A 16,564-nucleotide genomic window follows, 5' to 3' on the forward strand; every position below is an offset into this window, starting at 1 on the left:
CCCACATGCGCAGTGTGCGCTCCTTCCCTTTGGGGGACCAGTTCTGAAGATAGGAGAGGGGATCTGCACCTATCTTGTCATTGATGGCATATTCTAGCGACATGCCATTATTGTCTAAGATAAGACAACCCCTTTAATAGCGCATGCACCACTACTGGATCTTGTGAACCTGCCTTAACCCTTTCGGTACACTGTTCCCCTGCTTACCACCGCGGTTCTGGGCGCTGTGTTCAGCGGTGATCTGTGGCCAGTGCTTCCCATTCACCGCTGCAGTCTTGGGCTCTGTGTAGCTACTATTGTTCTGGGATCTGCTCCACAGCTTCCTCTCAGCCCTGGCCACAGCATGCTTGCTGTTTGTTTCTTGCAGCACTTCCCTAAGGGCCGGTGCTCGTCACTTCTTGGGCTTTATGGGTTAGATCATGTGACCTTGCTGACCAATCTTAGCCCTCCTGCACATATATAAGTGGCTCAGCCCCCTTCCCAGATGCCTCAGTGTCAAGGTCCTTGTGTCCTGTTAAGTTCCTAATAACCACTTGTGTTCCTGTGTTCATGACTCGTATTTGTGTTCCTGGATTCTGCTACCCGTCTGATCCCTGCCTGCTTTCCTTGATTCTCCTGTTGCCGATCTGGATTGCCTGGCCTGTACCTGTGCTGCCTGCCCTGACCTTTTGCCTGTCTGACTACGCCTCTGCCTCATCCTTTGGTCCTGCACTGTTGCTCCTGGTAACGAATCAGCCTGCTGACAACGCCTGTACCTCTGGTACCTTTCTCAGGTACCTCCTCGTCCGCCTGGACCAGCTGCCTCGTGTGCCTATCCTCCTCAAGAGGTAGCGACCTGGTGTTCCCCTTTTGGAAAGTCTATCCCCACCTGTAGTGGTACTGTGAAGAATTGAGGGGTTTACTTAGACAACACCCTTAGAGGAGGTAGGACATGTGACACACTGTGTGTGTGTGTATATATATATATATATATATATATATAATTACTTTTCTGTTCACATATAAGGGTTTATTTTTTGACGGACAAGTCAGGGACAGACTGGCCATAGACCCCACAGGGAAACTTCCTGGTGGGCTGATGCCCATGGGGACAACCGAGCCCTCATGGCTGCCAGCCGGGTACATAAATATCTGATGCTCTCAGCATTAATGCTAGGAGCATCAGGTACTTATTCACTTGGCCAAAACCCCAGGTGCCCTCCTGAATTCCACTGTGTCACCATCAGTTGAATACTGTGGAGGGGGTGGCAGTATATTGTTCTGCACTGTGGTATCTGGTTCTGCTGGGGCAGTATTTTGCACTGCACTATGCTATTTGTTTCTGCTAGGATGGTATTTTATGCTGCACTATGTTTTTTTTTCCTACTGGGGAAGTATTCTCTGCTGCACTATGGTATTTGGTTCTGCTGGGATGGTATTTGGTGTTGCACTGTGGTATTGCAACCCCGCCTACATCTGTTGGCTCCGCCTACTTGTGATGTCCCTCCTTCTGTCAATTTTGACCTGCCTACAACATGGGGCCACTTTTAGGCATTTTCAAGGGCTACTTTATGTTCCCAGTCTGCCCCTGGGGACAAGTTGTATTATTTAAGACACCATTTTATTTGCCACAGAAAAAGTTTTTTATTTGTGGGGTGAAAAAAAAACTGCAATTCCCCCACGGGTGTTTTGTTTTTGTTTTTATGATGTTCACTGTGCGCTAAAAATGACATAACGTTATTCTGCTGCTCAGTACGATTACAGTGACGCCAAATTTACCGTTGCAAGAAAAAGTATGTGAACCCTTTGGAATGATATGGATTTCTGCACAAATTGGTCATAAAATGTGATCTGATCTTCATCTAAGTCACAACAATAGACAATCACAGTCTGCTTAAACTAATAACACACAAAGAATTAAATGTTACCATGTTTTATTGAACACACCATGTAAACATTCACAGTGCAGGTGGAAAAAGTATGTGAACCCCTAGACTAATGAAATCTCCGAGAGCTAATTGGAGTGAGGTGTTAGCCAACTGGAGTCCAATCAATGAGATAAGATTGGAGGTGTTGGTTACAGCTGCCCTGCTCTATAAAAAACACACACCAGTTCTGGGTTTGCTTTTCACAAGAAGCATTGCCTGATGTGAATAATGCCTCCTCGCACAAAAGAGCTCTCAGAAGACCTACGATTAAGAATTGTTGACTTGCATAAAGCTGGAAATGGTTATAAAAGTATCTCCAAAAGCCTTGCTGTTCATCAGTCCACGGTAAGACAAATTGTCTATAAATGGAGAAAGTTCAGCACTGCTGCTACTCTCCCTAGGAGTGGCCGTCCTGTAAAGATGACTGCAAGAGCACAGCGCAGACTGCTCAATGAGGTGAAGAAGAATCCTAGAGTGTCAGCTAAAGACTTACAAAAGTCTCTGGCATATGCTAACATCCCTGTTAGCGAATCTTCGATACGTAAAACACTAAACTAGAATGGATTTCATGGGATGATACCACAGAGGAAGCCACTGCTGTCCAAAAAAAAAAACATTGCTGCACGTTTACAGTTTGCAGAAGAGCACCTGATGTTCCACAGCAGTACTGGCAAAATATTCTGTGGACAGATGAAACCAAAGTTGAGTTGTTTGGAAGAAACACACAACACTATGTGTGGAGAAAAAGAGGCACAGCACACCAACATCAAAACCTCATCCCCACTGTGAAGTATGGTGGTGGGGGCATCATGGTTTGGGGCTGCTTTGCTGGGTCAGGGCCTGGACGGATTGCTTTCATCGAAGGAAAACTGAATTCCCAAGTTTATCAAGACATTTTGCAGGAGAACTTAAGGCCATCTGTCCACCAGCTGAAGCTCAACAGAAGATAAGTGTTGCAACAGGACAACGACCCAAAGCATAGAAGTAAATCAACAACAGACTGGCTTAAACAGAAGAAAATACGCCTTCTGGAGTGGCCCAGTCAGAGTCCTGACCTCAACCCGATTGAGATGCTGTGGCATGACCTCAAGAAAGCGATTCACACCAGACATCCCAAGAATATTGCTGAACTGAAACAGTTCTGTAAAGAGGAATGGTCAAGAATTACTCCTGACCGTTGTGCGGCACCTGAGGGGTTAATTGTCCGGATCACAGCCCCCTGTAAGAGATCGGATGCTGCCAGGCAGCAGGGGGCAGTCATGTACACAGTTCGTAGTATATTCTAACTTGAAGCGTCCCCATCACCATGGGAACGCCTATGTGTTAGAATATACTGTCGGATCTGAGTTTTCACGATGTAACTCAAATCCGATGGTATATTCTAACATAGAGGTGTTCCTTCAAGTTAAAATATACCATCGGATTGGAGAAAACTCCGATAGGGACTCCTGAATTTACATTGAAAGTCAATGGGGGACGGATCCGATTGCAATTGCGCCATATTGTGTCAACGTCAAACGGAATCCGTCCCCATTGACTTGCATTGTAAGTCACGATGGATCGGTTTGGCTCCGCACTGCCAGGTGGATACCAAAACAACTTTTTTTTTTAACTTTCCTTCATGTCTGGTGATCCTCCAAAAATCACGGAAGACACACGGAAGAAAAAATGGACACGGAACAACGGAACCCCGTTTTGCGGACTGTGAAAAAATACTGTTGTGTGCATGAGGCCTTAGTCACCCCACTGTAGTCTCAAAACCGCACCAAAACCCAGGTGTGAATTTGAGATAAAGCTGCTGTGTTCATGCTGAGCTCAGTTAGCTTCAATAAAAATTGAAATCAGAGTTCAATAAAAAAATTGCTATAAATGGTAATAAAATGGTTATTCTCCAGTTGTTTTACATTTTTAGAAGGCTAGTTTCACACTAGCGGCAGGGGACTCCGGCAAGCTGTTCCGGCGGGTGAACAGCCTGTCAGATCCGTCCTGCCGCTAGCCACTCCGTCCCCTTTGACTATAATGGGGGCAGAGTTACGACGGTAGCACACGCCGAGAGGCAGCCGGACTTTTGGTCCGGCCGCCTCTCGGCGTGTGCTGCCACCAGAACTTCGCCCCCATTATAGTCAATGGGGACGGAGCGGCAGTCCGGGGGCACACGTGAACTACAGGGAGTGCAGAATTATTAGGCAAGTTGTATTTTTGAGGATTAATTTTATTATTGAACAACAACCATGTTCTCAATGAACCCAAAAAACTCATTAATATCAAAGCTGAATATTTTTGGAAGTAGTTTTTAGTTTGTTTTTAGTTTTAGCTATTTTAGGGGGATATCTGTGTGTGCAGGTGACTATTACTGTGCATAATTATTAGGCAACTTAACAAAAAACTAATATATACCCATTTCAATTATTTATTTTTACCAGTGAAACCAATATAACATCTCAACATTCACAAATATACATTTCTGACATTCAAAAACAAAACAAAAACAAATCAGTGACCAATATAGCCACCTTTCTTTGCAAGGACACTCAAAAGCCTGCCATCCATGGATGCTGTCAGTGTTTTGATCTGTTCACCATCAACATTGCGTGCAGCAGCAACCACAGCCTCCCAGACACTGTTCAGAGAGGTGTACTGTTTTCCCTCCTTGTAAATCTCACATTTGATGATGGACCACAGGTTCTCAATGGGGTTCAGATCAGGTGAACAAGGAGGCCTGTCATTAGATTTTCTTCTTTTATACCCTTTCTTGCCAGCCACGCTGTGGAGTACTTGGACGCGTGTGATGGAGCATTGTCCTGCATGAAAATCATGTTTTTCTTGAAGGATGCAGACTTCTTCCTGTACCACTGCTTGAAGAAGGTGTCTTCCAGAAGCTGGCAGTAGGACTGGGAGTTGAGCTTGACTCCATCCTCAACCCGAAAAGGCCCCACAAGCTCATCTTTGATGATACCAGCCCAAACCAGTACTCCATCTCCACCTTGCTGGCGTCTGAGTCGGACTGGAGCTCTCTGCCCTTTACCAATCCAGCTACGGGCCCATCCATCTGGCCCATCAAGACTCACTCTCATTTCATCAGTCCATAAAACCTTAGAAAAATCAGTCTTGGGATATTTCTTGGCCCAGTCTTGACGTTTCAGCTTGTGTGTCTTGTTCAGTGGTGGTCGTCTTTCAGCCTTTCTTACCTTGGCCATGTCTCTGAGTATTGCACACCTTGTGCTTTTGGGCACTCCAGTGATGTTGCAGCTCTGAAATATGGCCAAACTGGTGGCAAGTGGCATCTTGGCAGCTGCACGCTTGACTTTTCTCAGTTCATGGGCAGTTATTTTGCGCCTTGGTTTTTCCACACGCTTCTTGCGACCCTGTTGACTATTTTGAATGAAACGCTTGATTGTTCGATGATCACGCTTCAGAAGCTTTGCAATTTTAAGAGTGCTGCATCCCTCTGCAAGATATCTCACTATTTTTGACTTTTCTGAGCCTGTCAAGTCCTTCTTTTGACCCATTTTGCCAAAGGAAAGGACGTTGCCTAATAATTATGCACACCTGATATAGGGTGTTGATGTCATTAGACCACACCCCTTCTCATTACAGAGATGCACATCACCTAATATGCTTAATTGGTAGTACAGGGCTCCAGATGGCGACCAAAATGGTCGCCAATGCGACTAAGAATTTACAAATGGCGACAAGACTTTTTAGTCTTGTCGCCATTTGCGACTAGACCCTCCGCGGCAGCTCTGCAGTAGAACAGCGGCGGGCACGGGAGCTGATAGTTCTCTGCCGCCACCAATGTTCTTCTCAGTCTGAGGCAGTGAGTCACAGCACACAGAGCCGCTGGCAGCAGGGAGGGGAGGGGCTCGGGAGGAGCGTAATCTGATCCTAGAGTGGAAGCTGCTTCTGCCAGCCCCTCCCCTCCCCGCCCACCAACCAATCAGAGCTGAGGCAAGGCAAGCACTAGCAGCTCTGAGTCACTGACAAGTACAGGGAGAAAGAATCGAATGAGTCACAGGTGAAAAGAACTAAAGATCTGACTTAGTGACTCATTCGATTCTTTCTTAGACTCCCTGTACAGTGTGCCCCCAACACCCCAGTAAACAGAAACATTGGTGGCACAGTGTGCCCCCCCCAACATAAGAAACATTGGTGGCACAGTGTGTCCCCCCCCCCCACAGTATAAGAAACATTGGTGGCACAGTGGGAAGTGCCAATGAGGGTTAAAGAATAATAAAAAAAAATTAACTCACCTCCTCCAGTTGATCGAGTAGCTGCCGGTCTCCTGTTCTTGCTTCAGGACCTGTGGTGATGTCACTGAGCTCATCACATGGTCCATTACCATGGTGATGAATCATGTGATGTATCATGTGATGAGCACAGTGATGTCATCACAGGTCCTTTGACAGGTCATGAAGAAAGAACAGGAGACGATCAATTGGAGGAGGTGAGTTAATTTTTATTTTATTTTTTTAACCCTCATTGGCACTGCTCACTGCGCCACCAATGTTCATTATATTGAGGGGGGTGGGGGGGGGGGGGGGGGGGGCGCACTGCGCCACCAATGTTTATTATATTCAGGGGGGGCACACTGCACCACCAATGTTTATTATACTGGGGTGTTGGGGGGGGGGGTGCACACTGCGCCACCAATGTTTCTTATATTGGGGGGGCGCACTGCGCCACCAATGTTTATCAGACTGGGGTGTGGGGGGGGGGGCGCACTACTGCCACCAATGTTTATTATATTGGGGGCGCACACTGCGCCACCAATGTTTATCATACTGGGGTGATGGGGGTGCGTGAACTGCGCCACCAATGTTTATTATATTGACCTTCTACTAAGCATTCTGTATTAAAGAATGCTATTATTTTCCCTTAGAACCATGTTATAAGGGAAAATAATACAGTGAATAGACTTTCATCCTAGCAACCATGAGTGAAAATCGCACCGCATCCGCACTTGCTTGCGATTTTCATGCAGCCCCATTAGCTTCTATGGGGCCTGTGTTGCGTGAAAAACGCACAACATAGAACATGCTGCGATTTTCACGCAACGCACAAGTGATGTGTGAAAATCACCGCTCATGTGCACAGCCCCATAGAAGTGAATGGGTCCGGATTTAGTGCAGGTGCATTCTGGTATTTTGAATGCCAGATCCGGCACTGATACATTCCTATGGGAAAAATGCTGGATCCGGCATTCAGGCAAATCTTCAGGTTTTTTTCGCCGGAGATATAACGGTAGCATGCTGCAGTTTTCTCTTTTGCCTGATCAGTCAAAATGACTGAACTGAAGACATCCTGATGCATCCTGAACAGATTGCTCTCCATTCAGAATGCATGGGGATAAAACTGATCAGTTCTTTTCCGATATTGAGCCCCTAGGACGGAACTCTATGCCGGAAAAGAAAAACACTAGTGTGAAAGTACTCTAAAATATTAAGTTTAAATCCCCCCTTTCCCAATTTTACATATAAAATATATAAAGAATAAATAAACATATTACATAGCGCTGTCCAAACTATTAAATTATTAAAAAATATCTCCTATGCGGTGAGCATTCACCATTTTTTAGTCACCTTGTCACCCCAAAAAATAGGATAGGACTGTTCTATTATGGGCCGAACATTTCATAATATGCGAAATGCCCGCGGCTTTTTTTGGTGTTTTTTTCTTTTGCGCGGTATTGAGTATCGCAATACTTTATGGTGACGAAAGCGAATCAAAATTTTGGTATCAAAACAACCCTATGCCGATCTGATCGGAGTAGCGTTGTCACGATACCAAAATTTTGATTCGGTTTCGATTTGGCGACTAAAAATTAGATTTGGCTCCTAAATTTTTCAGTTCAGGAGCCAATGGCTACCAGGTATTTTTTTTTAGTCTGGAGCACTGTAGTAGGCTTTCGAGCCTATACAGCTTGGAGTAAGACAACATGCATAAAGAGGATGATGTGGTCAAAATACTAATTTGCCTAATAATTCTGCACTCCCTGTAGTGGCAGGACGGATCCGACAGGATGTTCACCCGCCAGAACAGCCTGCCTTAGTCCCCTGCCACTAGTGTTAAAGTACCCTGGGGATTTCTTGATTTTCCTTTTTTCTTTCAGTGACGTAATGGCTGACGTAGAGCTGGATCACAGAGAAGTATGTGATGAATCGGTAAATCCAAGTACTGATCAACCTGACTGGGCTGGTCCATCTTCCTCTAGGTGAGCACTGGTCACTTTAGAACACACCCATAATGTAGAAGACATTGATGGCCTTATTATTGTCATTTAATATGTTTTTAGCTTCAGGCCTAGTTCACATTTCCGTGTCTGGTAAAAATCCATCCACGTTTCATCTGTGAAGATGTCCATGAAGGAACTGTATTTGGTCCTTGTGTCCATTTTTTTGCCCTCTGTGTGTCATCCATATTCCACGGACACTGCTCAGCTAAAAATACATTTCAATGATATCTCCTATCAGTGGTCAGTGAAAAATGCGGATATATAACACAGACATTAAAATCAATGGGTTGATCAAAGCACAGGTCAGTGAAAATCGGAAATGTGAACGAGACCTAAAGATGTCGACTCATCTAGAGAACTATTGTTTCCAGAAAGGCTGGCCCAGTAAGACGGGTCCTGTTATTATATACCCAGAGCATGCTGCCTCTTGAAACACCACTGATATAAAAAATAAAAAAATGCTACACATGCTGTATGTTTCTATAGACCAACAGTAGGTTTGGTGTTTAAAAATGGCTGCAAATGAGTCTACAATAAAACAGAAAAAACACATCTAAATGCGGCCTCAATCTGTGTTATTCACAAGCTAGATTCCTGACCTATTTTGTCTGAGAGATATACACTACAATATTTAGCACTGATTAACCAGGAAGACTTTTATATCAATTAATGAACTGGTCCTGGTTAAAGGGGTTTTCCCTTCACAGACAATGGGGATATGCCCCCCCATTGTCTGATAGGTGCGAGTCCCACCTCTGGGACCCACACTTACACCGAGAACGGAGCCACAAAAGTTGTGGAGGGCACACTGTGCATGCATGTGCAGCCGCCCTCCATTCATTTCTATGGGGCTGCCGAAAATAGCCGAGCACTGATTCAGCTATTTCTGTTGGCCCCATAGAAATGAATGGGAGTGGTGGCCTCACAAGCGCGGTGTGCTCCAATTCACTACTATGTGCAGAGCGCTTGGTGGTGGCCGGATCCGGGGTCCTCCGGCTACCACCTTCCCCACTCTGTGCAATATGCCCCTATTGTCTCAGATGGGAATACCCCTTTAATTCTGTTAGCAATGCTAAGTTTAGTAGCAGACAAGTATCCGGCACACAGAATGTGTCAGGGGTCTGTGGATTGTTAGTTTATTGCAATATTTGTTGCATACATGGGACATGTTAGATTATTATTTTTTGTTTAATTGAATAAAGGTGGCCACAAATATATGCTGCCTAGTTTGGCAAGACCTACCATCTAATGCAGGGATCAGCAACTATCAGCTGCAGTGAAACTACAACTCCCAGCATGCACACTTACTCAAGTGTTCTTGTAACCCCTATAGAAGTAAAATGAGGATTCTGGGAGTTGTAGTTTCAGAACAGCTGGAGTGCTAGAAGTTTCTGATCCCTGATCATATATATATATATATATATATATATATTAGTGTCCTGACTAGGACTGAGTGAATTTCATGTTATGAAATTCGTTTGGTGGTAAAAGCAGAATTGCGTTATGGATTCCGTTACCATGGAGGACTCCCCTGCATAACGGAATCAGGACGGATCCGTTTTGCATCCCATAGACTTCTATTATGACGGAATGAATAACGGAATGCCTCTAAAGCCATTCTGTCATAGAATTGCATTATGGTCCATGGTAACGTAATCCATAACACAATTCTGCTTTTACCACCAAACAAAGCATGACTGAATTGTAAAATATGAAATTCGCTCATCTCTAGTTCTGACTCTCCCCCGACAGCAGATATCAGGGGAAAGAATGATCAGGTACGTTGTATTTCAACCTGGCTGTTTATTGTCTTCTCATGGGAGATAAGCTGCCAGTAGAGGTGTCTGGCAGTCGCCTATTCCCACCCTCCCTAGCTGAGCACGCATGTGTATGGGGGGTTGGGAGGAACAGCCATCTAAGGTGAATGATCATCTTAGCATAAAGTAGGTAGAACAGAAATCTGCGATTAAAAACATACCAGACTTGTAATACAAGAGCACCACCTTGTGGCCAAATTATAGTCATGTGTGACATGTTAGCTAGTGGCTCAAAACGTAGAGGTCTCTAGATCGATAACCAAATACCTAGCTATGGAAATCTCTAAGCTTATACGGTTATGTTCACACGCTGAGGTTCTGAAGTCGTGGTGTGGTAAAAACTGCATCAAAACCATATCAGAAAATCAGTGATGTGGTTTTGACTAGGTCTCTGTTTTTACAGGTGAAACACACATAGTGAACATGTTTTACCTGTAAAAACCACTACCACATCAAAACCGCATTTAATTTTTTCCAGCTGCAGTTTTTTTAATTTTTTAAATCAGGTATAATTTTTATTGAAATTAGAAAACAAAGAAATAAGACATTTCTTGTACATTGTGTCATATATCAGCTTACTAGCATAATAAAGTATAACTATTTTCGAATATTGCATATCATGTTACATTTCCAGTGTTTTGACTTGGTTTTAACCGCATCTTTTCAACTATATGTGAACATACCCTAAGGAAGCACTCAGCTCAGATGAGCACTAGATGTACCCATACACCTTTAATAACTGCTGGGCTGACAGCTGTCTCTCAGAACTTCCGCATACACATACACGTTAGGTTTGGCAGAGCTATATGTGTTGTCACTAGGGAGAAAGCCACTGGGGGACAACTTATCTTGGCGGAACATAGGGATCGGGCGTTGAAATTCAAAAGTGCCTGATCCTTATCTCTCCCAACATCATCTGTTGGTGGAGCATCCCATACATATTAGATTGTCGGCCGTCCGCTCATAAAATGGCAGTTTCGTCCTCTGTAATTGGCATGGAACACTAAAGGCTCATTTGTTATAGACATTAGTGGGGCCCATTGTGACCTAACTCTGTGTTGCGTGCACATAAGCTTTTAAAATAAGTAATGTGAATAAACACGTATACTAGGTGAGTCAAAGATTATCTACACTCTGGCTGTAGAATTTATTCTAATAACATTTCAGAAAAGATAAATGCATCATTGTTATTATGATCTCCCCAGTCCCAGTTCTGCGGGTGTGAATGTGTTACATCAGTTCATTTATAACTGCGGTGCGAGAAGCAAAGGCTGCCCGCTTGTGATTATACAAAAGAAGAGCAGCATGCAGTGATTAATTTTTTGTGGTCTGAGGGTCTGTCTGATGCCGATATTTATCAACGACTTTGTGAAAAGTATGGAGAAAACGTTCTGTTATGAAGGCATGTGTATGAATGGAGAGAGACGTTTAAATGGGTTCTGCAGTCCTCTGGATAGATCATCAGCATCTGATTGGCGGAGGTCCGACATCCGGGACCCCTGCCGATCAGCTGTTTGAGAAGGCAGCGGCGCTGGCAGTAGCGCCGCGGCCTTCTCGTTGTTTACCGCAGTCCCAGTGATGTCACGACTAGTATCAATGGTCTGGGTGTGGCTAAGCTCTGTTAACTTGAATGGACTACTAGTCGTGATGTCACTGGGCCTGCGGTAAACAGCGAGAAGGCCACGGCACTACTGCCAGTGCCGCTGCCTTCTTAGGGTACTTTCACACTTGCGTTTTTCTTTTCCGGCACAGAGTTCCGTCACAGGGGCTCTATACCGGAAAATAACTGATCAGGCATATCCCCATGCATTCTGAATGGAGAGTAATCCGTTCAGTTTGCATCAGGATGTCTTCAGTTCAGTCATTTTGACTGATCAGGCAAAAAAGAAAACCGCATCCTAAAAATCTACGCTAAGGTGATCGCGAACCGCTTGACAAATATTCTCCCAACGTTAATTGACGCTGATCAAGTCGGGTTTGTCAAGGACCGACAGACAGTGGATGGCACCCGCAGGTATTTGAATATTATGTCGGTGGTGGCTGAACGTCGGACGCCTTCTCTGCTTCTATCATTGGATGCCGAGAAGGCGTTCGACCGGATCCACTGGGGCTACCTTGAAGCGGTACTGGGCAAATTTGGTTTTCCACCGAGGCTACTATCCTCCATCTTAGTGTTATATTCCAAGCCCTCGGCCAGAGTATACTCCTCGGGAGCACTCTCCTCGCCCTTTGGGATCACTAATGGCACAAGACAGGGGTGCCCCCTTTCTCCCCTCCTATTTGCACTAATGATGGAACCTCTAGCTCACCAAATCAGGTTGTCCCCGAACATTAAAGGTATTACTATTGGTGAAACAGACCACAAAATAGGCCTTTTCGCGGATGATGTCATTATTTCAGTTAGAGACCCCTTAACCTCTTTAACAGCTGTCTCAGATATCATTGATCAGTTTAGTCGGGTGAGTTACTATAAAATAAATTCTCATAAATCGCTTATACTAGGAATGTGGATCTCGCTAGATACCAAAAGTGCCATCTCAGCCAAATTCCCCTTCAAATGGGCCGAAGGAAGTATTCCTTACTTAGGTATATCCCTCACATTCCCCCTAGGTAACCTCCAGTCTGTTAACTACAACGCTATCATTGCACAAATTAAACATGACATAGTGGCCTATTCGCAATACCCTCTCTCATGGTTGGGCCGCATTGCTGCGTCCAAAATGTTTCTTTTGCCAAAGATTTTGTACTTATTTAGGAACTTGCCTGTCATTGTGCCCCGCAGATATATTGCTTCGCTCCAAGCCCTTATATCACAATTTATATGGAAAAAACAGAGGGCGAGAGTAGCGGCTGATATCCTATACAAGCCTGTTAAATTGGGGGGATTGGGATGTCCATGCCTTCTTACCTATTACCAAGCTACTGTGCTCGACCAACTCAAAAGCTGGTGGATTAATGACACAGCGAAGAAATGGGTACAAATGGAAACTAGCTTAACTCGTGCACCCTCATTGCAGCACTTACTTTGGCAGGGATTACTTTCCAAAACGCCCCCTCGATCTCCATCTATCACTAGTCAAGCTGGAATGTCCTTGTGGACCAAGTGTCCCCTTATCCCGAAAATCCTTCCACTCAGGATTTTGGATGCTCCGTTGTCAGCTTTCAGTGCCTGCTTGCCGGATACTGATTTCTCACAATGGGAATCTAAAGGAATCCGTTCAGTGTCCCGAATTTTAACCAATGAGGCCCTTATATCATTCACTGACTTAAGAGAGCGGTATCAAGTCCAGTGGTCAGATTTTTATAAGTACCTTCAATTACGCCACCTCCTAGCATCCAAGAACATTACACACTCTACACACTCCTCTATGTATGCTGCATATTTCCAGAACCCCAAAATACGGAAGGGAGGTATTTCTGAGGCCTATAGGGGGTTGCAGCTCTCAGTTGCTATATCAAAATTCCCGTTCCAGATTAAATGGGAGACAGATTTAAATAAATCTTTTGTGCCAGCGCGTTGGGCCTTTGTTTTCTCCCTGAGCTCTAGAACCTCAAAGTGTGTCGACCACCTGGAGGCCTCAAGAAAACTCCTTTATAGGTGGTATTATACCCCTTATCGCCTATCCATTATATATCCAACCACCTCAAATGTTTGCTGGCGATGCCTATCAGCAGTTGGCAACTTAATGCATATCTGGTGGACCTGCCCTGCTGTCCACCGTTTCTGGTCCACAATATTGTTACTTATAAGTGCTGTAATAGGGAAGGCGCTCCCCATGTCCCCGGAACTAGCATTGCTCTCCTTTGAGCTGGAATGTTTAGAGTTAGCGGACCTCACTATTGCTTTTCATATACTAACAGCAACGAGAGTTGCAATAGCTAAAAGGTGGAAGAGTAGGGACATCCCAACCATACCAGAAATCATTGCTAAAGTCCACTATAATTATGGCATGGAGCTACTGATTGCAAAACAGCTTTGCCGATTATCATGTGTCAGCGCCAGGTGGCGAAAATGGGCGTCTTATATATCCAAACACTATCCATCTTTGCCAGATCTACAAGTATAGAAGATACATACCTCAATTTTACTGCTTGATTTTAAATGTGGCGCAGTGTTTATTATTGTTTGTTTGTTGGTCGTTCTCTTACGGCCTTGTTTTTTTTTTGTTTTTTTCTTTAATATAAATGAAAACTTTACATCCAGTGTCTTTTATCCTGCAATGTGATGAGCAAATTATACTGTACTGTACGGTAATTTGACATTGTGGAAGATGATGTATGCTATGATTTTCTAATAAAAAATTTGTGAAATAAAAAAAAAAAAAAAAAAAAAAAAAAAAAGAAACCGCATCATGCTACGGTTTTATCTCCGGCGAAAAAAACTGAAGACTTGCCTAAATGCCGTATCCGGCATTTTTTCCCATAGGGATGTATTAGTTCAGAATACCGGAATGCCGGATCCGTCCTTCCGTTCTGCGCATGCGCAGACTGAAAAAAAAGGTGAAAAAAATAAATGCCGGATCCGTTTTGGCGGATGACACCGGAAAGACGGATCCGGCATTTCAATGCATTTTTTCAACTGATCAGGCATTTTTAAGACTGATCAGGATCCTGATCAGTCTTACTAATGACATAAGTTAGCATACATTTTGCCTGATCCGGCAGGCAGTTCCGGCGATGGAACTGCTTGCCGGATCTCTCTGCCGCAAGTGTGAAAGTACCCTTAAACAGCTGATCGGCAGGGGTCCTGGGTGTCGGACCCCTGCCGATCAGATGCTGATGATCAGATCTATCCATTTCAATGGAAATTATTGCCAGATCCGGCAAGTGTTCCGAAATTTTGGCTGGAGAAAATACCACAGCACAATACCGTAAAAGTGACTGAACTGACATCCTGATGCATACTGAACGGATTGCTTTCCATTCAGAATGCATTAGGACAAAACTGAAGCGATTTTTTCCGGTATTGAGCCCCTAGGATGAAACTAAATACTGGAAAACTTTAACGCTAGTACATGGTTTTTGATGCTGGATCCGGCATGTTCAGTTTCCCATGCCGTACACAAAAACGCTGCTTGCCTTGTCCGGCATGGGAATTCAACAAAATGGAGCGGAATGCATTCTGGTGCACTCCGTTCCGGTTTGTTCAGTTTTGTCCCCATTGACAATGAATGGAGATAACACTGAAGCGTTCTCCTCCAGTTCTGAGATCCTATGACAGATCTCAAAATCAGAAAGGAAAACGCAGATGTGAAAGTAGCCTTATATTTTCTATAAAAGAGTAAGGGCTCAGACAACGTGGACAGTTTTGCTGATGCAGTTTTGGAAGCTCAAACCAGGAGTGAATTCAAAAAAAGAGAAGTCGTATCTGTCCTTTATACTTTCTCTCCTTTTATGATCAACTTCATCAGGATCCCTGGTCGTGTGGAAGAAAATAATATCTCAGTGTGCAACTTCCAAAATTTGTGCCTTTCTAGTCATATTTAGTATATTGGAACAAGTCAGTAAAGAATTGTCCATTGGTTTTCCAGTCTGTCAGGTCCATCCTCTTCCAATCCCGGATCGGATGCAGCAAAAACCAGCAGCACCTCTGAAGGGAAGACCTCTAACTATTTTGCTGCCTTGGATGCAAACGTGGAGGCACTGCAGAAACGTGCTCAAAGCCTAATTGATAAAATCAACGAAGGGCGCATCAAGGACCAAACATTGATGAAAAACTTTAACACAAACCTCAACATCAAGGTAAGACGTTCCATGAATTATATGGTATTAAAAGAAAACCTCTGAGAGACAGCGTTACACATGGCATAATCAGTGGCAGAGAAATCAGTAGCAGATTACTAGCTAAAAACTCTTAATTTTGGTGGCAGATTTGTAATAGGTAGAGGTTTGTATTTGGTTGAGGTTTCTCTGCTTCCCCATTGATTTCTATGAACTCCTCAACCAAATCTGCTTCCAAGAAGTGACTTGCCATTTCTAAAGTGTTTTTCAAATCAGCTACTGAAAAATCCTCTACCATTGTATACTGTGTGCACAAGGTGGAGTCTTTAACATTAAAGTAAATGGGAAAACGGTTGGTGAGCTTTAGTTGTAGATTTATCAGCTGAAAACCCCCGTTTTCAGCTGCTGAATCAGTGGCAGATTTTAGCAACGTGAACATAGCCTAACTCCTGTCAGTCTCCTTCTGCCTCTCCTCCAAACAGTATCATGAAAAAATATTAATAAAACTAGAACACCATTCTGCAGTATAGTGGGTGACTATGCTGAATCCCCACTGCCCTGCACAGACAAACTTACTGATTGCTTTGGTTTCTGTAGCCTGGCGACAATACAAACGTATTTTTGTGCTGCCTAGCAAGCGCAGCGCTTACAAAAATGTTTCCCCTAATGCCTCCATTGTGTGCATTTTGCTGTGCAAAACAGGAATGTATTTATAATGGAAACCACAATGTAAATATGAACAGAGCTTAAGGTTATATACAACCTTTCATCATTTTATAGTTTCAATAGCTACAGTTGCATGGCGATGGCATATGTGTAAAAGTTGCATGAGAGTTGAATGTACATGCAATAACAAGCATTTATTTGCCTGAAATTTTCATTTCCTG

The 16,564-nt window shown here is 44.0% G+C and overlaps 1 protein-coding gene across 1 annotated transcript in view; it reads left to right on the forward strand.

Annotated features, from left to right (window-relative positions):
* Positions 1–16,564, forward strand: part of SYCE2 (synaptonemal complex central element protein 2) — a 43,108-nt gene that overhangs the window by 2,667 nt on the left and 23,877 nt on the right. The window contains exons 2-3 of the mRNA XM_044282939.1: positions 8,017–8,118; positions 15,488–15,698. Coding sequence (XP_044138874.1) covers positions 8,024–8,118; positions 15,488–15,698 — 306 coding nt within the window. The 5' untranslated portion in view covers positions 8,017–8,023. The remainder of the gene's footprint in view (positions 1–8,016; positions 8,119–15,487; positions 15,699–16,564) is intronic.

Source organism: Bufo gargarizans, chromosome 2 (genome assembly GCF_014858855.1).
Source record: "Bufo gargarizans isolate SCDJY-AF-19 chromosome 2, ASM1485885v1, whole genome shotgun sequence".
In the NCBI taxonomy this organism is placed as follows: Eukaryota; Metazoa; Chordata; class Amphibia; order Anura; family Bufonidae; genus Bufo; species Bufo gargarizans.